General features: G+C 38.2%; 2 protein-coding genes across 3 annotated transcripts; both read left to right on the forward strand.

Annotated features, from left to right (window-relative positions):
* Positions 1-344: 344 nt before the first annotated feature.
* On the forward strand, positions 345-7,795 carry LOC115426959 (cyclin-dependent kinase 12-like). 2 transcript variants are annotated; one of them, XM_030145258.1, is made up of 5 exons: positions 345-556; positions 2,333-3,014; positions 3,099-3,221; positions 4,848-6,153; positions 7,371-7,795. In XM_030145258.1, exons 2-4 carry the CDS (start codon positions 2,370-2,372, stop codon positions 6,051-6,053), a joined length of 1,974 nt encoding a protein of 657 aa, XP_030001118.1. In that variant the 5' UTR covers positions 345-556; positions 2,333-2,369; the 3' UTR covers positions 6,054-6,153; positions 7,371-7,795. The 2 variants fall into 2 exon arrangements, with proteins under 2 accessions (XP_030001118.1, XP_030001128.1); XM_030145268.1 differs by having other exon boundaries at positions 3,120-3,221.
* A 4,364-nt stretch (positions 7,796-12,159) lies between these two features.
* Positions 12,160-19,761, forward strand: LOC115427887 (uncharacterized). The gene is made up of 3 exons (XM_030146617.1): positions 12,160-12,918; positions 14,669-14,806; positions 17,997-19,761. The coding sequence occupies exons 1-3, from the start codon at positions 12,586-12,588 to the stop codon at positions 19,236-19,238; spliced, it is 1,713 nt and encodes a 570-aa protein (XP_030002477.1). The 5' UTR covers positions 12,160-12,585; the 3' UTR covers positions 19,239-19,761.
* The last annotated feature ends 3,823 nt before the right edge of the window (positions 19,762-23,584 follow it).

Raw genomic sequence — 23,584 nt, forward strand, 5'->3', positions numbered from 1 at the left:
CCCCAGACCCCCCACCTCATTTTATTTGTTAATTTTATTTATTTATTTATTTATTTATGTATTTATGTATTTATTTATTATTATTATTATTATTATTTTTATTTTTTTTTCAAAAATTGCAGTCTTCACGGTTATTAACATCTATATTTGTACTCTTATTTGCACCTGTGCCTTTGTATGTTCGTTAATACGGATGCCAAGTTGTTTGTATATTTGTATATTTTCAATTAAAAAAATAAAATAAATAAAAAATGAGAGAAGAAGAAGAAGAAGAAGAAGAAGAAGAAGAAGAAGAAGAAGAAGAAGAAGAAGATCAGTAAACTCATCTCCTCCTCAGATTTGGCTGCAGTTCAAACTCCAGTCCGCAGGGGGCGCTAGTACAATCATCCCGCTGCCGACTGTCTCAGTTACCTTCCAAACCCATAGTAACATATGTTAGCCTCCTGCTTAACAAACAGTTTGAGAGATTTTTGGGTTTCACAAACTGTCGATCCTGGTTTCAGCGTTTCCTTCTGGGTTTCCGCCTTGAATAAAGTGGAGTCGGCCAACCGAAGAGGTAGAGCAATCTGAAACTGGCACGGACTAAATGCTGAGTGATGCTAACTGGCTTTGGTTAGCTAACCAAACCAAAAATGCCTCAGCTAACAAACTACATTTCTGTCTGTTTTATATACGTAAACACCAAGACAAAGCAGTTCTCGTATTTGTGTAGTAATGAGCAGGAAAGGATGAAAATGCAGAATGGTAATTTGTAATTGTCTTGGAAAAGCTAACGCTAGCTGGACTCTGCTACTTGGCTGGCGACCTCTTAGTTCAGACAAAGTCATTAAATACGAAAGATATTTAGCACACCAGCAGTTCTACCAGCTTATCAGTAAGGTTTTCAGATTGTACAATACGTGATCCTCAGAGTATGTGGGTAGATGTACTTCTGCTGAATGTTCTGTCCTAAGGCCTAGTGTTAATGCCACAGACAGTCCAGTAAATCACATGGATCCACACACCAGGCATTTCAGACCATCTGTCCAGCCTTAGTAGTGCTTTAGCTTTTACATTAAAACACATTACAGTAAAAGGAGGTACAAAGACACAAGTTTTCAGAGGTACAGGGATGAGGGAGGTGTTGGGTGTCACTGGGTGTTATAAAGATGTACAAGTATGTGCATGTATATTTATGTGTATATGTGTGTGTGTATAGATCTGTGTATGAATATGTATTTACATATATGTTATTGTATTATATGTTTATACAAACCATATTATATTTCTTCATAGTAATATAAAGCCAGAAACCTAATTATTTAATAATATGTATCAGTTATATTATGGTATATAGTAGGGGTGTCAAACTCATTTTAGTTCTGGGGCCACATTCAGCTAAATTTAATCTGCAATGGGCCGGACCAGTAAAATAATAACATGATAATATATAAATAGGGATGTAACAATTACCGGTATAACAATAAACCACGGTAAAATTGCAGATGGTTAGTATTACCGTTTAAATTCTAATTATCATGATAACCATGTTTGATTACCGCACGTTTAGGGGAAAAAACCCTGTGTAAAGATCTGCTTTTATGTCAAATATTTGAGTATAGTTTTAATTTATTACAATTTTGATTTTGTATACCTAATATTTGGAACCAATATTCACTTTTAAAGTCTTTGTGTTTGTCTTTGTGACAAAAATAAAGGAAAAAATGTTATTTTCACTGAAAAATGCAAGACAGAGGATATTATAATAAATAGTGATAAATCACTTAAGAAAGATTAAATGGAGAGGGAATTTTAATTTGGGAAATGCCACAAAGGTACCACTGGGTCTTTATGGGTTAAACTGGGGAAAAAGCCCACAAAACAATTTGATATTTATTTTGGTATTCATCATTTACTGATATAGTTAATGTCTACCACAAAGGAGATCAGAAATCCTCCAAGCATAGTACCAAATTAAGTAATGTAAAACACTCCTACTAAGATTGTTAAAATATCCTGCTTGTCTCACTCTTTAAGTTCTACCCTATGAGGAGATTTTTTTTGGAATGTAATTTAAAAGGAAAAAAAAAACAGAACACATACCTGACATTGTTTTGAAGGTTTTGTTTATAAGTAGGGGTGTCAAAGGTTAAATGTAGATTATTTGGAAGAATGAATAATTTAATGCAACTCACATGTTACATTCTTTTTTTTTTCCCCATGAATTATGAGGTCAAAATGTTACACAATAATTTAAATAACCTTAGTGAATCCATGCAGGGTGAAGTGACTAAATAGCTGGAGGATTATTTTCGGTCTTTGATGAATGTCTCCCTTTTTCTTTCTCGTGCAGTCTATTCCATCCACTCAACAGCCTCAGTCTCTGTGAGATGATGTACTCGAACAGGTCCGAGTATGGCCACAGGCGGCAGCACAGCGACAGAGACTCCAGGCCCTGGGATAACTATGATGACAGAAGAGAAGAGAGGCGTGAATCTCAAAGAGATATTAGGCGTGACTCCTATGAGAAGTATGATAAATATGGTGGGGATGGACACAGCAGGACGCAGGGGATGAGCAGAAGTAGAGAGTACAGTGACTCACCCAAGAGGCCGTACAGTAAAGACTTGAAAAGGGGTCGCAGTAGGAAGAGCCCAGTGAGAAGGGGCATGTCCTCAACTGACTGGAGTGTCCCTGAAAAGAAGAGGAGAACGTTTTCAGAGGAAGAAGATGATCTTTACAGATACAAACGTGAGCCTGAGGATGAACCGTATAGGCAGTCACCAGACAAATTCTCACATAAACATAGAGCCAAGGATTATAAACATACACCACCACAAGAAGAGGAGTTCAGATACAGGAAAACGCCTCAGGAATCCAGATACAGCCTTCGGCACGAAGAGTTTCCTTCCAAGCCACGGCCAGATGATTCGACGTACAGACGTACATCTGGATATTACACAGATAGAGATGGTGGAGACAGAAGCCAAGACCATTCACGAGAGAGAGAACAATCACAAGATCACTCCATGAAGGTTGGTCACATTGTGAAATCTCCTCATGTCCCATAAATCTGTGTGTGGTTTACCTGTAACTGCTGCTTTGTGTTTATTAATCAGACATTGTTGTATACTGAACAGCGTTATGGCCAACCTCAAGAGAGGAGTGACAGCTTTTCCACCGACTACGAGGACCATCGTCAGAACAGGACCAGAGTTCCATTGAGCAGCTCAAGTGGGCAGGTCGGTTTTATTTCGCTGGTGTCACACTAAATTTTGTGCTAAAAATAGGCGTGGGCTTCAGGATACCCGTTAACAGCAGAGTAGTGGTGGACGGTGTAGCGACAATCTTTTGAGGTTGAATTACATTACAAACCAAGCAAAAAGTTAGTGGTCTGCATTGGGGCTATATGTTGTTTTTGGACTAACAATACTGAGAGGAAACCCAGAAACAAGTCTTTGCATAATGTTCAGTTATTTCTGAATGAATACTGTGCCTGCAATTTCTAAAGTCTACGTACATCTGTGACAGCTGCAGTGTTTTCCATGAATGTACACAAACTGTAGTATCCTGCCCTAGTCTAATTTGTCCTAGCACATAATGAACAAAAAAAAAATTACATGCTTGTCATAAGTACATAAAAGCTCCCTAATGTTGTTTTGTGCCATTGCTTTAGCTTTTGCTGCCTGAAATCAAGAGTTTATTTCATCAGAGGCAGCAAAACAACATGTTACACTCCTGCATGTTTAAGTGGACTATTTTAGGTCTGAAACACAATATATACTTGAACACCTTGAAATCTAAGGGAAGATTTTTGTGTTTGTGTGGGTTAGGGTGTGTTTTTTTATTGTGCCACTGTAGACAAGGGCTGCAACTAAAGAGTTTTTCAACTGTCGACTAGTCATCAACTACTGTAATGACTTGTCAACTAGTCAGATTATGAGCTGCAAAAAAACAAAACAATGGCTGTTCTGTTTATTGCAGCAATCAAATAATTTTCTTTGCTTTAACAAGAAGATTTGGTGCACAACAATCAGAATGCATAACAAAGTTTGTTAAACAAATATTCAACTCAATATTCAACAAATATTGCAGCAGCAATAAATACTAAATACTTCTCCCTTACAAAAAGGTGCATTTTGTGCATAACAATACCAGTGTCAAACAAAGTTTGTTAAACAACTAAATACTCAAGATTTGCAGTCAGTAATAAAATTAATATTTTTCCTTAAAAGTGCATTTTGTGCATAATAATTATAGTGTCGAACAGACTAATTTTGCCGTTGACTAGTCATTGCAGCCCTACTTGATATGTTATACTATACAACTTTGCATGATAAATCATCTGCCTGTACTGTGTGTCTCTTAAATGGACATGGATTGCATAAAAAGACAGATATGACATCCTTATGTTGGCTTTTGGTTTGAAGAAATCTGTGGCACCATTTACATATATTGGATCAAAGAGCAGCTATCTTCACCCTGGCCCAGGACAGGTTTCACACCTGTAAAATTAGTTGGGATCAGAATAAAAATTTCAAAACTGAAGTAGATGTAAAAGGGCTCTAAAGAATCCCTAGAAACAGCTTTTATACTCACCATTCGTTTCTGTAAAATACAGTATTTAAACAGGTACTCGGGCCATTTAAAATAAGTATTAGTAAACTGGAAACTTTCAATGACATTTTTTTTGTCATATAATAACGTAAACTGTATGTTTTTTTTTTTCTGAAAGGCAGATCATATGACAGAGTAACATTCTTTACAATACAGATCATCACCTGCCCGGGCCAATTCCATAACGATAAAGTGATTTGGAGAAAAGATAATGTCCTAGTGAAATATATCCTGTTTGTGTTTCTCAACAGACTTTTGAACATCATGTCATTAGGAAAACCGGGAAAAGTCCTCTTCCTGAGCCAAAAAAACCAGCGAAGGGTTTCCAACGTTTCCTTGACGTGCTCAACAAGGGTGTGAATTTCAATGTGCTAACCAAGATAGTGAATCAGACTCATACAGAAGCAGACGACCGACCACGTTCTCCAGCGTCTTTCCAGAGTGCTGAAGATCGCCCATGGTCTCCCTCTGGTTCCACTTGGAGGCAACAGGGAGGCCACAAAAATACTGAGTACTGGAATGAGACAGATGAAAGTGTCAGACGGGTTTCTCCTCGGCCTCATCACAGGTCTTTCAGTCCGAACAGGTGTGATGCATCTGATGAAAAGGCTACACAAACAAGAGGTGAAGGAAGAAGCTATTTTAGCCTCAACCGTAGATCTCTGTCCCCACTTGGTTCAGAAAAGACCACTCTGACTCCTGAAGATGAGCACAAACACAGGCAAATGCAGGATGTTCTGCAGGCCATTGGGATGAATTTAGGATTTGATGAGCTGGGCCAAATGTCCCATCGAATTCAGGAGCGGTTATATGGAAAGAAAGATAGCGACAGGGGTCGAGATTGTAAAGAAAGCAGGGAGACGAAGAGAAGTCAAGCATTTTCTCCAAGACGGCGAAGTAGATCATCATCCAGTCAGAGTAGTTTTAGCCCCGCGAGTCAGAACTATTACAGGAGAAGCAACTCACACAGCATCCCGAGAGAGGAAACGGAGCCTGATCAACATGTTGAATATAGTCACCAGAGCAGTAGCTCTGTACAGGACAGTGAGAGAAGTGAAACTTACTCGAAGGAAAACACTGGTGCATATCAAACATTCAATCCAAACCCCTCCAACACTGTATCCGAACCACCTCTGATGCCAGCGAGCCCGGTGGTGGGCTACACACCGCTGCCATATGCAGCTCTGTCTCCAAATGTGCCCCCTACTGGACCTCAGTTCTTCTTGCCTCAGCTGCCCCCCTTCCTCCATTACCCTCCCATCCCACCAATGAACATTTTTCCAGCAGTCCTAGCTCAAACAAGGCAGCTTGTCTACCCTCATATTAGTAATCATTCACCATCACTTCTTCGTCTGCCGGACTTGCATCCACCTCAGCCTCTCAGCACCGTGCAAAAATCTAAACCAATGGCAAGGCCCCGCTGTTTGCAAGTCATTGAAACCAAACAACCAGGATGAAGGCGGTTGCATTCGCGTGTATGAGACGACGCATTCAGACTGTTGTAGTTGAACAATAAAGCCTTTTCCTCTGGCGGATGGAAATAATGTCTCGAGCAGTGTTTCCCAACCTTTTTGAGCCACGGCACATATTTTACATTAAAAAAATCACAAGGCACACCACCAAACAGAAATGTCACAAAAAGTATATTTATTGAAATACAATGCAAGTCTAGTCTCAATTGACTTCCTTAGTGTGAAACCTGGGCCTTTTTAGTTGAACACAAAGCTGATATTTGTGCAGGAATTGAAGAAAGACACACACAAATCTTCCTGAACAGCTCTGAGTCTCTGTCTTTTTTCGGGGGGGGCACATCAGGGGTGCTTGGGCACATTGTCACGGGGTGTTTGGAATAAGAAAGCTGAGAGGGGTGCGTCAGCGACCCCTTAGATGGACCCCCGGATTGAGGTCTGTTGTATAATAGTCAATCAGCGCATTACTAGTGTGGGGGTTTTATCAACAGAACGCACCACATCAGGGCCAGTTTACTTTCACTTTAGTTTTTTATTTTGCTAAGGCAGTGGTTCCTAACCTTTTTTGGCCCGTGACTCCATTTTAACATCACAAATTTCTGCCGATCCCAGAACAGAGACATGTTTTTGCTAAAATTACGGTAATTTGTTTTTGATCATGTAATAGTTTGCAGTAATATGTTGCAAATAAACATTAATTTTAGACACATTTAGTCTATATAATGTATATTATTATGGACGGAGGCAGTAAATCCAGGTGTAGATTACTGCACAAAGGGAGAATTTTATTTTCCTTGGTCAGGTCAGTCCAGTTGTGATTTACAAGGCTGACAATTAATACTGAACAAACAAGAACTCAAACTATGAATTATGAAAGAGCTGCAGCATCTGAAACTGACCACAATGAACATTTGACACAGAAACAGAACCACAGTGCTGCAGTTTCAGACTCAGTTTGTCATGTCTTCTATGTATGGTCATTGTCTCTCTCAACTCACCATATACTTTTTATTAGTAAGTTTTTCTTAATTTTTATCAATTACCAGAAATTTCAGGCGACCCCATTTGAATTCCAGGCGACCCCATGTGGGGTCCCAACCCCAAGGTTGAAAAACTGTGCTCGGGGAAACAGGAGACTGTTGTAGTGGAGTGGATCATTAATGCGTGCAGTTGTATGTATCTATATCGCGCTGCTTGCTTACAGAACCAGTCAGGTGAAACTGGATCATTTTCCACGGCTCACCTGATGATTTCTCACGGCACACTCATGTGCCACGGCACACTGGTTGGGAAACGCTGATCTAGAAACAGCCAGGGCTTCGGAGCCTCATGGTTATTCGATCATCTTAGCAGAACTAGAGGGTGCTGTGGAACTTGACTGGAATCAGTAACTTTCTCAGCAGAAGCACAGAATGCAAGAAGTGTGAATCAAAACATGTTTTCTTCCATTTGCATGAGTTTAAACACCATAATTTGGTACCTGTATAATTGCGTTATCGTTGCTCACAAAGGTCTCTTTGTAGGACAGGGCTTCTTACTGTTAAAATGGCGCCACTGTGCAGTGTTCAGTCCTCCAGAGGATTCTAGCGGAACTACAGCTGCAAAACTTTCTCTTCACATAGGCCTCCTTGTTGACCAGGTTTATATATGTTTTTGTTGTGTACACATAAAGAAAACCATTGTGTAAATATCCAAATTGCCTAATATTAAACACAGTGGTTCAAAGTGGTGGAAAGCTTTTTCAGAGTTTTCTTGGCTGTGTTTAAAAGAATCTCAAACTAAGCGAGACCAAACATAGCAGAGGAAATGCTGATGTGAACTTGAGACAGGCTGCACTACATGTTTAGCTTTTCAGTGAAGCTGTTATTCATATTGATAGCTGCATTATCAGAACATGGCTTTCAGAATGAAGGAATATGCAGTCACAAGGTGTGTGAAGAGATCAATGGTTATGTGCAGTGTGAGCCTAAACAAATGGACATACATTTACAGGATGAACATGTTTGGAGAACATCCATAATGGAGCTTATGCTATGATTACTATTACTTCAAACGAAGACATGGCGACCCCTGCTGACACCAAGTGACCATGTGAGTATGATACTTGTACTCTGTATTCATATGTTCTGGGTTCAGAACCTGGTAATGTACATTTGATATTTGGCAGTGCAGTGTGCCCTAGTGGCAGTAAATAAATATTCAAAGCAGCTTAAAACAGACACAAAAATATGGTACTAACACTGGTACGCCAGTGGAGTCCCAGTGCATTTATCTCACATGGTAACTTTCAAATTTCAATCAAATTAAGGATTAACCCACAAAAACCCAAACAGCCACTGGCAGCCAAAGTTGTCTACTCATGTTAAAAGTTTCAAATCTGTTGATCCATTAATACATGTAAATAGCTGGCGTATAATACAGTTTGTCATGTTTTCATGGTCATCAGATATGACCTGTATGGATGATCAGAGGTCCTGCAGTGAACATGGAAACACTGTCATATTCTACAATATTGATTCACCGGTAAAACCCATGGAGTTTGATAACTGATAGTGAATGATATCTTTGCTGAAAAAGTCACTTTTTTTGTCAGTTTTCAACTTTACTCTGAGCTTTATGAACATCTACATGATCGGTAAATGAAATATAGAAAAATACATGATTTTCAATGAAAAAATGCATAATATAAAAGGATAATATAAATCACTTAAAGGTTAAATAAAAAGTTAATTCACTTAAATTATTCAGTTCATTCAATTCATTGGTTTAATTCACTGTACTAGTCAGATACACTGTCCTGGTTCTTTATTGACGTAACAGTACCCATACCCATCTATTTTTCTGACGCTTATCCAGGAGTAGCAGCCTCAGGCAGGGAAGTCTAGACTTCCCTGTTTCTGAGAACCTCCTACGACTCCTCTGGCATGTAAAGAAAATTCAGAATCTTTGACTAAATTCTTAAAGGTGAAATCATATTCTATACTTCAGAATATGTTTTAGTCTTAGTGTCCAATGAAAACTGAGCATATCTAAAAAGTCAGTCTTTCATTATGTCAGTCTTCACACCCTTTTAAGGACTAGTGGAATGAAAAGCAAAAATATTCGCTTCTGTAATGTATTGAATCAGGTGCAATTAGAGGTGCATCCGGAGGCAGGAAATTTCACTGTTTTGTACATTTTAACGCAATTTGGACCATCACTCCCACATTTATGAAAGAAAGCAAAACACTTTTTGGGTGGGGAAAACTCTGACTAAACCATCAAATCTGATGAAAGTTATTTAGATGTTGAGCCAAAGCGAAAGAGGAATGAATTGGAATCATTAAAGAAATATACCCTAACCCTAATTTCTGGAGGAAGACAACTCATTTTGATACAAATACTCCTCAGCATATACATATACACATAAGATAAGATATGCCTTTATTAGTCCCACAAGGCGAAATTCCAGGTTTACAGCAGCAAAGTACAAAAGCACACAAGAGCAAAAGAAGTGCAAAACCAAAAGTAAAGACAAGTGTTCAGAGAACACAAACCTCCGCCAAGCACCCCAAATGGTGTGCATGTGTGGATCGACTGTTTCTTTTTAAACTATGGATGTGCAAAACAAATTTCATGATATTTCATGAATTGCCTTTTTTTTTAATGATTTTCTGAAAATGGTGCATAAAAAATAAAAGCCAACAGAGCGCAACGGAAGAGAAATGGAGCGGAACGATATTTCGTACAAAGTTGAAGCTTGGTACCAGTCATGTGTCTGTCAAATTATATTCAATTCCAATCACTATTTGTTGAGTTCTAATTTTAAATGTGTGGTAAATGGGATTTTCACTGTTAAATGTAAATGTCCACAGAGTCCACATTCCACAGTGGATGTGGACAATTTTGTGCCAGATACAAGATATTGTTATAAGTTATGGGTGGATCCAGTTGGAGGCTAATTGGAGTCGTTTTGAAATTTTTATGAATTTTTCGAAAATTGCTCAATGATGAGAGATCGGAAAATTGTAGATGTTGTGACCTTGCTTTGACCTTGAACTTTGGCCTACTTGGCCCAAAATGTCATGGGTTGGTCCCAGGGCCTAGGTCTATCTGTGGGGAAGATTTGGCAAAGATGGTTGGAATAGTTTTCCTGTAAATTTGCTAACAAACAGGCAAACAAACACACAAAGCAAAGTGATCACAATACCTCCTGGTGGAGGTAATAAAAAAAACCCTATATATACACTCAGGAAAAAAAGAAACGCACTACTTTCATTTTCTCGACTTTTTCAGAAATATGACAGTTATTGCAAAATTGCAAACTATAATGAGTTCAGTTCTATTCTGAGTCCAAATGAAATGATTGTTTTCCTGGTTCCGGTTGATTGATTTGGATTAGCAATAAGAACTGTATTTGTGTATTCCTCACCCATGTCTGCTCATGAGTCAAACTCACAGATGAATTGGACCTCTCCTCAACTGTGCACAACCATTCCCTATAAAAGACACCAAAATGGAGCAGAAACACATCTGTCCACAATGACACCACTACTGCAACTGGACAGAGAGGGAGCCATTGGCATGTTTGAAGCTGGACGGAGCAGACGGGCCGTACCCAGGCTGTTTGGACTCCACCACTCTACCGACATATGCACCACTGACATAAAACTAAAATTAAATAAAATTTTAATAAAAATTGGGCCTGAATTTCAGGGATGGATGTATGGTTGATGTGCACATGTTAGATTTACACCAAAAAATAAATAACAAAAAAATGTGTAAAAAATCAGTGGTGCATTCATAGTTTTCACTCTAGTCTTCACACTATGTCAGTAAATACGTTTCTTTGCTTCAAAAATTAATTGCATGGTGTCCAGCTGAGGGGACATTTTTATAACTCCATGAAAAATAGTTTCATAAAAAAAAAAATTCAATCACATTGTTTTTTTCATGCCTAAAGAGGAATAAAAACATTAAGGAAAAACTTAATTTCGGTAATCATAATTCATGCATGAAAGGGTTAATTTAGATAAATAAAATGACAAACTTAAAAAAAAAAACCTTTAATATGTGAAAACCAAACAAGCTTTGATTGTTTGTGAAAATTTGAATGTATTGATACCTGATTAGACCTCTGACTTTATTTTGTTATTTATTTTATTTTCATTAAAAAATATATATATATATAATGTTCTTTACAAATACTGTTCAGATAAGTTTGATGTTGTTGCTCAGTCTGAAAAAAAAAAGGCTTTTTCTATGGAATTCGTTTGAATGTATGACCAGATTTTGATTAACCCTTTCATGCATGATGTCCACATTTATGAACATTTTGAACTGCTGTGTGATCTCAGAAGGTTAACCTCCTAAGACCCAGCTATGGGTTTTCACAGCTTTAAAACAAAAAACAAGAAAAAACTGTCCATCACAAAGGACCTTCCTAAAAATGTTTAAAAATGTATCTGAAAAAACTTTTGCATTGTGGTGTTTCCAACATAGGCAGTTATTTGTATTTATTTTATTTTATTTTATTTTATTTTATTTATTTATTTATTTATTTATATTAAAAAGCCACAACACGTGTTTTCCTGGGTCTCAGGAGGTTAAATATCTTCTTAATAAAACCTTTTTTTTCCCCAATTCATAATGTATTTCAATTTTAGCTTAATTTTGAGAAAAAAAAAATTATCCAACCATAAAGTTGGTAAATAAATAAATAAATAAATAAATTTTAAAAAAGGTTGTTACGGAAGCGTTCATTCAAGCATTCACACAAAAAAATAAATTTGGCTCTGCTTTTCTGAATTAACGAAATAATTGTTTCATAATTACAAGAAAAAATAAGTTTTAAAGTAATTCAATGCTGTTTTCCTGAATTTAATAGATACTGTTTTCTGGGGGGAAAAAAAAAAAAAATTTGCTCTGTTTTTCTGAAATTCAGAACAACAGCGCCGAATTATTTTAAAACGTATTTTTTCTCGTAATTACCAGATAATTATCTTGTTAATTCAGAAAAACAGAGCCGAATGTATTTTTTTGGGTGAATGTAATACGCTTCCGCAGTTGTTCTCGTGCCCGTCCCAGTATCCTAGTGTTATGTCGGCCCTCCCACCTGCAGAGGGCGATACCAATATGTTAATTCTGTCACGTCTACAGCTTTTGCTCCTTTGCTATAATTTGCTAACAAACGGTTCTGCATATCTACTGTTTGAACCTATTTAAGCTCACTTTTGGCCTGTTACTGTCTGAAAACCAACCGCATAAGGGTGAACAAGCCTGAAAGGAATCCCTTTGGTTCAGAGCTGGAGATGAAGGGCCCGTTTGACCATTTAAAGCAGGTAAAGAGTCTGTTAGCTTCCAAGCTAAGTGGGAAAAAACGTAGCTTTGATTGCATGGCCCTCAGTTTGGCATAGATGGACTTAAAGGCTGCTATCAACGCTTTCAAAAGTATTGACCTAGATGGAGCATATGCTGAAAAATAAACTCTCACTGTGAATACACAAGATTCATAGTTGACGAACCACTTATCAGCTTTGGAATGAAAGCTGGAACAGAGCAACTCGATCCTCTCCCTCCGAACTGGAGGAGTGAAGAGTCAGCAGCTGAGGATCCTGATGGCAAACCACTGGAAATGGAGGATGAGGATCCAGAGTTGATAAGGAAGCGGAGAGAACTCAAAGCAATAGAGGAGAAGATATTGCTTAAGAAAGCTGCAATTGCTCTGAAAATGGTCAACCCGTTTGCGAAGAGGATGACTTTGCCAGAACTTTCCTGTGATGAACAGTCAGCAAAATGTGACGGTACAACTCTAAGAGACAGGGTGAATGCAATCCTGCACCAACATCATCCTCCTAACTATAAAAGGTCAAAGGTGTGTATGATATGTTAAATAATATTTTTGAAAATGCATATTTCATACCATTTCTCAACAGTTGAAGTGTAATTGTTAGGAATGCATCTGATTTTTTCAGGTCTTATACAGATACTGATTTCTAGGCTTTATGGATTGACTGACTCTTGAATACGAATACTTGTGTTTAACAAACATCATGTCTGACTGTGGAAGACGCATGATCATCTTATTGGAGTGTAAGACCTAAAGTCACCCGCTGAGTAGCATATTTTTAGCTATTGGTCTTTATTGTATTTTATAAGTTGGAACTTTGTTTCCATATGTCAACTTGTGTTTATTTTGACTGGCAGAGGGATATATCAACCAATCAATCAAATTTTATTTATATAAATCATAACAAAAGTTATCTCGTGACACTTTACATATCGAGTTGGTCGAAACCAGACTTTAAGCCAATTTACAGAAACCCAACAGAATCCTCCAGGACCAAACACACAGGTACACACATATAGTCTGTCCTTCTTGAGTAGAATTGAAATAAACATCCTACAGAACTTGCAGCTTGAAGCCATTGTCACTAATATTTGATCCAGCTGTTAGTGTCAGCACTGGAACCATATCTGATGCCAGTTTTGGATAAATACATCACTAATAAGGAGGAGCATCTTAAAATCAGCATGCAGCTCCAGTCATTTCAGTTAAAAACCTCAGACCAGGCCAGGAATTTGGGTGTTGTCATGGATTCAGACCTGAATTTTAAAAACCACATACAAACAATTACAAAGTCAGCTTACTATCACCTCAAGAACATTTCTAGGATTAAAGGACTGATGTCGCAGCAGGACCTTGAAAAACTTGTCCATGCATTTATCTTTAGTGGAGTTGACTATTGTAACAGTATCTTCTCTGGTCTGCCTAAAAAGTCTGTTCGACGACTGCAGCTGATCCAGAATGCTGCTGCTCGAGTCCTCACTAAGACCAAGAGAGTGGACCACATCAGCCCAGTTCTGAGGTCTCTACACTGGACCACATCAGTCCAGTTCTGAGGTCTCTACACTGGACCACATCAGCCCAGTTCTCAGGTCTCTACACTGGCTCCCTGTCTCTTAGAGAATAGACTTCAAAATTCTCGTACTAGCATATAAAGCACTGACTGGTTTAGGCCCAAAATCCATCAGAGACCTCCTAGTCCAGTCTGAACCATCCAGACCCCTCAGGTCATCTGGTGCAGGTCTGCTCTGTGTTCCCAAAGTCAGAACTAAACATGGAGAATCAGCGTTCAGTTTCTATGCTCCGTATATCTGGAACAAACTACCAGAAAATATCAGGTCTGATATCTGAGAGTCTGAGTTCTTTTAAGTCCAGGTTAAAGACTCACCTGTTCACTGCTGCCTTTGACTAAAAGGCTTTTGACTTTTTAAACTTTATATTCTCTTTGAAACTCTGCACTGCAACTCTTACTTTAATATGTGCGTTTTTATTTTTATTTTATTCTGTTTTATTTTTTTTAATTTTATGTGTTGTTTTATTACTCGCTGTTTTTAATCACCTTTTACATGTTTCTTTTATTATGTTTTAAATGTGTTTCTTTTTGTTTCTTTTATTTCAATGTCCTGTGTGAAGCACCTTGAATTGCCTTGTTGCTGAAATGTGCGATACAAATAAACTTGCCTTGCCTTGCCTAATAATTATTCGCAATTTGCATTGCAGTGCAAACTGATTTCAAAGTAATGTCCTGTATTCTACATTGCTTCTTCTTCCCTTTCAGGTCCATTCCAAGTCTGGTCAGAGAGACAAAATTAACCCCTCATTCCCAAGACAAGCTGACCACCCACTGAAACTCAGAGTGTATTCACTTTTGAGACGGAGATGTCCTGATCCACATGTGGTGCCACCAAACAGTGAGGTATGTAAAAACTTTTTTGTTTTCTAGACCTTCAAAACTACCAGGTCACTCTACTGCTTACTGTGTGGTACAACACAGGCCATATACTGCAATAGATGATTGTTTCTCTGCTTTGTAGTACAATAGAGCAATCAAGTACATGTATTTAATTAAAAATTAAAAATAGCTAAAGGTATTTTAAAACTTATGACTCGTAATTTAGTCACATCATCAAAACTTTGAATAAATTTAGCATATATGCGGAGATGGTACTAAATGACATGAATGGTTTGTGTTAAACTAGCTTCTGTGCAATAAAAAACAGGAGCTGTAAAACTACCAAAGATGAACCAGTATTAGAGATGACATTCCAGGCTGCACTGTCTCATCAAATGCATTTCTAGCTTTTGTATTGTTCATTGTTATTTGCTTTAGTCGCAATCCGAGTTTAGGGAGTAGATGCATTACAGAGTACAGTCACTTAATCAAACTTATTCATTTATAGAACATTTTTGACACAGATTAGTGCAGTTCAAAGCATGACACAGATGATTTATAATCCTATGATAAGAGAGCATAAGCCATAATAGAGTGAGATCAAAATAGATTAAGAAGCATAAAAATAATATAAAATGGAATAAATCACCCTGTGAAAAATGACTCATTGGCACATATATTATGGCTTGCCTCTCCAAGGATAACTCCTGTAAAAAAAAGACATGGTTAACTGAAGTTATTTTCTGTGTGTGTGAGACTTCAGTCACTATAAAATGTTTAAAGTAAAACATCGATCATGAAAAAAGTATTAACAAGAAATCTAAGATCCTTTAAGTGTGTAATGTTGTAATGGTTGATGGAAAACACACACTTAGCCTACTGGTAGTGTCAGCTCCATCAAATGATTTGTGTGTGAATAACAGGATGTGAGCATAAGATAAAATCCAGAATTTATCCTTGAGACTAAAAAAAAAAGCCTCCGAGTCTGAGTTTTGCTAGATTCTACATAACACATGTGGAGGAAAACTAGCAGCTAAAGGCAGTTGGTCATTGATTATTGGGACAAACTCTGGGCCCAAACTCTGGGAATCATATGCCATGAATCTGTTATCACTGGCAAAGTAAAATGACTTATCAAGTGGTTCTTAGTGGTTGTATTAGAGCTGTTCTATGGATGCGAGGTTGTTGCTTGTGACACATTCCAGGCTCTGTTGAGTGTACTGATAAATTTCCCCTCGTCTCATTCTTTGTCTGGAACAATGGTTCTCAACTCATCTGACCTTGACGCCCACAGTCAAATTTATAGGCTCGTGTAATGTCATTATTTTTTGTTTTCATGTTCCTGATACAACACATGCACGTGCTCATCTCTGCTTTCAGAGAACCTTATTCAGATAATCAAAGTAACCATCATGAATGGGCACTGCTGAAATCAACATCATAACTGCATAACTGACTTTATATCATACTGTAATGGCAAAATTACTTATATCCATATATATTCATATATATTTTCATATATTTAATATGTCATATAGGCTTCTAACTCTATTTCAGATATATTCATGTCACTGTGTATTATAGAGCAGTGTTGACCTCTTTTGTGTTGTGTCCAGAGTAGAAGGCCAAACCCACATTTCTCACAGGGGTCTTATCTCTCAGTTCCTGACACTAACCAAAACACTTTCCACACATCATAATTTTCTCATGAGAGACAGAAGACTACATTGTGATTTGTATTTTTGGGTTCAGACTGTCTCAGTCTTTTGTCTGAGTGATACCTCTTTCTATGGAGCTCCAAATAAAGGGATTTCTTTGACACTGAACGTTTGAACTTATCCTTCTTTATTATAGACGAATTAGTAGAGTAATATTTTTTCCATAACAATACCATCTTTGAATGAATAATTCAAATTCAATCAGACAAACAACTTTATAATAAAACACAAAAAAAGATAAATATTGGCGACCATCATTGATAAACTATTGAACTATTGTGCAGCGATATGGGGTAACAATTATAAATCAGATATTAATTCTATATTCTTACTTAAAAAAAAGGCAATTCGACTTGTCAATCAAGCACAGTACTTAGCTCCAACAAATCCCCTATTTATAAAATTAAATGCTCTAAAACTACATGATCTTGTTGACCTTAATACTGTTATTATAATGTATAAAGCCCATGACCATATGCTCCTCTACAGTCTACAGGAGATGTTTGAGCCCAAGCAAAGTAATTATAATTTAAGGGGAACTGAAATCTACAAGAAAATTAAGTGTAGAACAAACATAAAAGCCAGTGTATCTGTGTTAGAGGGCTCCATCTGTGGAATAATCTGGAGCAAAACTTAAAATGTCTTCTTCAATTTGTGCATTTAAAAGGATGTATAAATCCACTATAGTAACAAAATATAGAACATTACAGAAGTACGCATAAAATAAGATATTATTGTAGTTAATTGGTTATCATGATAAGAAGATATTATCACATTCATTGATCATTGTATTTGGAGTAAATATTTAAAGTGCATATAAATATAGTTTATATTAAAAACGGTTGATTATGCAAATCTGATTGTGTGTTAGGTGACTAGAAAGTGTAAATGAATGGTTTGTATGGATGTTTTGTGTTACTGTAAAAAATATACAGTGGAAAATGTGTGTTAACAAAGCAAAGGAAGTGGATCTAGTTTGATTATTAGTTTGTAAAAAGGGGGTGGGAATCAATAAGTTATACTTCTTCCCACTCCTTTTTGAGCGCAGAAAAATTGTATTTATTTATTTTTTTTGACCATGTTGTATGATTCTTTGTTATCTGATGAATCTATGTGCTCGAAATAAAACTACTACTACTACTGAAATGTCTTCTTATTTGTTGATAACAAATGTTGGTCAACAGGGCTGACATATCTATGCATATCTATTGATTAATGCACAACAATCAATAGAGAGGATAAAGATGCAACATATCTCCTTCCTTTGCTACTGCCATCATTGCCTCCACAAAAACCAATTTGTATCCCTCTTGTAACATCACTTGAGTCTTCAGATTGAGTCGTCCAATATGGGATGTTTCTTGCTGCAGGTAACCAGGCAGGCCTTATTGATGAGCTTTAATTAGTGGAGAGCGTTGATTCATCCTGGACTGGTGTGATATTATTTTGTGATATCTTTCTTTAACCCGTAAACATTTTCTCCTGCTTTCTCTTAGGTGCTTGATGTCTTGCCACCACTTCCTCCGAGCCAATCCTTTACCACACCACCCGAGGAGGAAAACGGTGTCAATAAGGGTTTCCTGCGCTTCCTCGAGGTGCTTAACAAAGGAGTGGATTTAAACGTGCTTAGCAGGATCGTAAACAATGACGGTGACGTTCTTGCTTCACCTGATGAGATGTTGAACAATGAACTTTCTGTTGTGGAGAGTAACTCAGATGTGGCCTGTACTACGAAGAGCCAGACAACCAGCAGTGGTGCTAATCCACTCAGATCGAGTTGGACCAGCAGTGGAGAGAGGAGGACAGTCAGTCAGGAACGATCCCACAATGATAGACGCTCCCTGCCCATTGAGGAGGAGGAGGAGAAGAAGACAAATGACAGAGGAGGCCACACTTTATCCACTAGGAGTCCATCAAAGTCTCCACCACCAAAGGTAAAAAAGAAGGAGGAAGACGAGAAAGAAAAAGCAAAGATGGATGAGCGGCAAGAGCAGCTCCAGAACATTCTGAAAACTCTGGGCTTTAGTCTGGAAGCCGATGAGATGAGCAGACTCGCAGACCGGACCCAGGAGAGGCTATATGGGAGGAAGCCGAGTGGTAACCAGAGGCCTGACAGTCAGGAGAACGACTCCCATAGATGTGACGGGCACTCCTCTTCATCCTTCTCCACCTCTTCTCCTTCCAAGTCAGTCTGTAGTAGTTCTAGTCCCCACAGGGACAGCCACAAACGAGAGCAAACATCCCACAAAGGCAGTGATGTACAAGATGTTTATGAGGATGATGAAGAATCACAGAGTCACCAAACAGATTCCTCTCCAGCCCAACCGACTGCCTCTTCCCAAGATACAATTTTGTTCCAGTTGTCCCAGTACAATGCATACTACAACGGCATTCACGGCAGTCCTACAGACGTTGACTCTACATACGCTCAGGGCGAGTCACACCCTTCTAAACATTCTTTCATTGGCTTTACTTATCCACAGAACACCCTTCAACACTCTCCTTTCCCTGTGACACAACCACACAAACCAAATGTGCAGCCTCACAATTACAATACCTGGGGACGTTTTAATCCAGACCTTTCAATGAGTGAGGGTCAAACCGGATTGATTAAAGGCCCCCGCTGCCTCACACTTGTCCAAAACTCTGTAAAGGTAAAAAAGAAGATGAAAAACCAAATAGAGAGAAGGTTGTTGAATTGTGAGTCTTTTAGTCCTTTTCCATCTTCAAGCTTGTAGCTCTACAGAAGTTGCAGGCTCATTCTCTAAATATCTGTAGCTCTGTTCAGACCTGGCGTTACAGTGTATCGGATCTGTCTCAGGTGATCACTTGTGTTCAGAGCTAACCTCCCAGCTGCAACTCATTTATAGCCAAAAACCTGACGCAAGCTTTCATTTCAAGGTCAACATGCTGGATTTGTAATGTTTCTTTTCAAATTTGTTTTATTGTGCAGCTCAAACTTTTCAGCTACCATAAACTTTTTAAGGTCCAGTTCATGGTTGACATTTACAATTTGGAGTGACAGACCCAGCTCATTTTTTGTTCTTTTTCCAAATTTATATTGAATGGTCTCTGAACTCCAGTCAGTGACTCCATCATTAAGAATGTTCTTAAGCAATAATGAATTGCTGTTTTTTGATTACACTGGATCATTTCATTTCTGCATTTCTGTGAATGTTGATGCCCTGTGTGTCTTCAGCCTTATTTCCCTCTTGTATAAATTTGATGAAGCAAAAAAATATTTTTGTGCACTCTATTTTTTTTTTTATTATTCTTGTATGTTATATTAACACAGATGGTTTGTTGCTCACAGAATAAAGAAGTCTATGTCAACAAAACCAGTTATCAGTCTGTTGTGTTGAGGATAAAAGTGTATGCATCATGGGTTGTAGGTCATGGGTCAAAGGCTCATATTTTTCCAAACCCACTTTTATTAGTCTTTGTTTCATTTATTTGTGTATTTGGACTCTAATAGTTCACAAAGTCTGAATTTGAACCCTCCAGGTGCTGCAAAGCTATCTTTATATTCACTTTGGCAAAAATCCAGTGGATTTCTACTACCTGTTTTAATTCCTGCTTAATTTGTTGCGTCTATAACTAGTTATAGACGCAACAAACTGTATGATGACTGTATGATGTCTTATATTTTTGCTTTGCATTATCTCCTGTTCTTCACTGCAATTTTTGAAGAAAAGGATTTTGTGGTAGCGCTCTAGTAGGAGCAGCGGCCTGATGTCCCTAATCTTTGAACTCAATTTCGTTTGATGTACTTTGTAATGTCAAACGACAATAAAGGCTATTCTATTCTATTTTATTCTATTCTATTCTATTCTAGTTACGTCACGACATTTGCACATATAAGGTCCAGACTTCCGACGAACATTTCTCTGAGTAGAGGTGTAGAATTGCATAGGGACGCTAGGGACACGTCCCTACCAATACCCAGCCAATACCCAGCTACTACTGTGTTGTCCCTATCAACACAACCGCTGTCCATAGTGTTTAGTCCACAGGTGTTCAACATGTGGCCCAGGGGCCAAAACCGGCCCACTAAAGTTTCCAGTCTGGCCCGTGGGATGAATTTGCAAAGTGCAAGTTAGGGCATCGAACTCAAAAATAATATCATAATAACCTACAAATAATGACAACACCATTTTTTTCCCTCCTTAATTTAGTGCAAAAAACATTAAACTATGAAAATATTTACATTAAGAAACTATACTTTAACATTAAAATGTGAATAACCTGAACACATGAACAACCTGAAATGTCTAAAGAAAATTAAGTGCAATTTTAACAATATTTTGCCAGTTACTAAATGTTTTGTGCCTTTGTAGATCTCATCTGTAACGCACATGATAAGTTGAGGCATAAAATTGCTAAAATTGTACTTATATTTCTTAACAAATTTTTTTTTCTCCAGGTTTTTCACATCCTTTTTGTTTCGATAGTTTGTAAATATAAATTCTGGCATAATTGAATGTTGTATTTTGCACTAAAAAAAATTGGAGTTGTCATTATTTATTGGCTATTATGCTATTATTTGACTGGCCCACTTCAGATAAAACTGGACTGAATGTGGCCCCCAGAAGAAAATGAGTTTGACACCCCAGTTTAGTCAATGATTATGGCACACAAAGGGTTAACAGTCGGTCTCTGCTAGAAGTCCCGCCTCTAACCTAATTATCACTCTCCGATTGGCTCTGCAGTTTTGCTATGGTACATGTGATTGGCCGTCCCCGCTGTTACTCCATCTACTTGTAAATGCTACAGTTATACGCCAGTTAGACAGGAAAAGAAAAAAAAAACAAAAAAGTTGGACCGGACAGGACGCAGTTCATTTCTCCAACCGCTTCGCATAAGTTGTCAACATGTTTGCATTTGTTCTGCCGGGGTCACATCAGCTAGACGGATTTGAATATCAGAGGTGTCGTTTACGTTTACATTTGTACATGTGTCTGTCTGAGTGCATGCATGCAGGCGTGTGCTTATGTGTGTCCGTGCGTGCAGGGCAGGTTTGTGGCATAGGCTGATAACTGATAACATGATAATTTCTCATTAATTTTCTTAAAAATAAAGAAATGAGGGGGAAAAAAACCAAAACAACAACACCCCCCGTAATTTCTCAGGTGAGCTCTCCCAGACCGGTGCTCACTGAGCATGTGCGTGAGTGACAGAGTGGAGTTGAATGACAGTCGGACAGGTGCAGAACTAAACATCCAGATAAAGGATGGAGAATTTATCACCATGAAAAGGCCTTCCAAGACCTGAGCTGCACAGTTTAGAGGAGGCAGAAAAATAATCCAATTATAGAGGTATGGAACCTTTTATAATGTTACAAAATGTTAGATGTTGCTAGCTACAGCTAGCTGAACTGAAATGAAGCTAAGTTGGCTAATAATGGAACTGTAGATGATTAAGATATGAGAGATCTGCTAAGGTGTGTGGGTTACTGATGAACTGGGTTGTATATGTTTCTATGTGGTTTATATATGTTTCTGTCTGGTTTACTGCAAGTTGGCTGGTTTATAAATGTCTCTATCTGATTTATTTATGTTTTTATATAGCTTACTCCTAGCTGGTGGTTTGATATATGTGTCTATGTGGTTTATATATGTTTCTATCTGATTTAATTATGTTGCTATATAGTTTAGTCCTAACTGGCTGTTTGATATATGTTTCTATGTGGTTAATAAATGTTTCTATCTGATTTAATTATAAACATCAACTTTCAGGAGTACTGCCTTGGAGCACTTTTGTGTCCCCACCAATGTCAAAATCAAACCTACTTCCTTGTCTCTGAGTTCGACATAATTGTTTATCAGCAGCTGTGGTTGTTGTAGTCCATACTGAAAATATGTCCAAACTTCAAGCAGAGTACCTAAAATGTTAAGTTGTTGGTTGAACGGGACAGAGCAGCACAGCCAACAACCTGGAGGGGGTGGGGCCTGAAGTGGCTGTGCCCCAAACCACCTTTCTGTTGTCATTACTCAGAAATAGGGTTGACGATGGACCTGTGGAGTTGAATTAATGAAGAATTAAGACCCAAGCAGAGCATTTAGACTTTATGTAGACCACAGGGAAATGACTGAAAATGCATGATTCCATTTAAAAAAGCAAAATATCACTCCTTTAAAGCTTCCATCAGTGGCTGACCGCGCATTTCGCTCCTCAGCCTTCAGTAGTGCTCTGTCTGAACCAGTCCACCCCTCAATAACTATTTTGTGGTTCTATAAACCATCTTATTATGCAGAAATGCAGTACAAAGAGCTGTTGCATCGCAGATAGATAACTCCTGTAGCCACAATAAACGCCTTTACTGAATAAACAAACCCGGGGTGCACAAGTCTCCTTCTACTGCAGCCGCAGCTGCGACACGCAGAAAAAAGCATCAATAACAACCTCATTAACTTGCAATATTATTTAGGAAAATAGCAACATTTTACTCACCAAAAATTTGGATTCTTGGTACACCAAATCCATCCTCCTTTCTTTCCTCCAAAAGAGTTCAACTACTCTGTCGTACAGACTATCCGTGCGGGTAGCGGTGGTAGTCAGTGGAGTGAAAGTGACGGACAAATCCTTTTCCTGGTTGTGACCGGCTTGCTAGCTTCGGAATTGCGTGACCTTTCTTAACCACGTCCAGCTTTTCTTGAAAAGTCCGTCATGAAAATGGCTTTAACGAGGAGGAGGAGAAAATTGTAACTTTTCCCCTTGGTTGATCTTTGTAAAGAAAATGTCTTTGTGGGAACATTTTTTGAGTTGGCGCTGTCTAAACCTCTCCTTTCTTTGGACTCATTCAGTGTGGACAAAGGAAACGTATTGGAATTTTGAAAGGGCTTAACAGAAACAGTAAAGACTTATGCGGGCGTCGAGTGGGGGTGTTTGTCCTGACTGTTTTTGGCTGGAAAGGGGGCAAATGGTTGAAGCCACAACAGCACCGCCCTTTCCTTCCCACGCATCCAGACTCTGGGTCCCTGTCTCCATGGCACTCTCTGAGTTTTGGACTCAATCAGCGTACCTTTTTCTCCCGTCGATGGGTGAAGCAGCAGCGCCCTGTGCTGGGCACACAGAAAAGGGTCAA

Source organism: Sphaeramia orbicularis, chromosome 1 (genome assembly GCF_902148855.1).
Source record: "Sphaeramia orbicularis chromosome 1, fSphaOr1.1, whole genome shotgun sequence".
NCBI lineage: Eukaryota > Metazoa > Chordata > Actinopteri > Kurtiformes > Apogonidae > Sphaeramia > Sphaeramia orbicularis.

Bases quoted from the DNA above. Each gene is read 5' to 3' on its own strand.
- LOC115427887 (XM_030146617.1), top strand. From the start codon at position 12,586: ATGAAAGCTGGAACAGAGCAACTCGATCCTCTCCCTCCGAACTGGAGG. The intron at 12,919-14,668 runs GTGTGTATGATA...CTTCCCTTTCAG, and splicing joins CTAACTATAAAAGGTCAAAG to GTCCATTCCAAGTCTGGTCA. The intron at 14,807-17,996 runs GTATGTAAAAAC...GCTTTCTCTTAG, and splicing joins TGGTGCCACCAAACAGTGAG to GTGCTTGATGTCTTGCCACC.
- LOC115426959 (XM_030145258.1), top strand. From the start codon at position 2,370: ATGATGTACTCGAACAGGTCCGAGTATGGCCACAGGCGGCAGCACAGC. The intron at 3,015-3,098 runs GTTGGTCACATT...TTTATTAATCAG, and splicing joins CACAAGATCACTCCATGAAG to ACATTGTTGTATACTGAACA. The intron at 3,222-4,847 runs GTCGGTTTTATT...GTTTCTCAACAG, and splicing joins TGAGCAGCTCAAGTGGGCAG to ACTTTTGAACATCATGTCAT.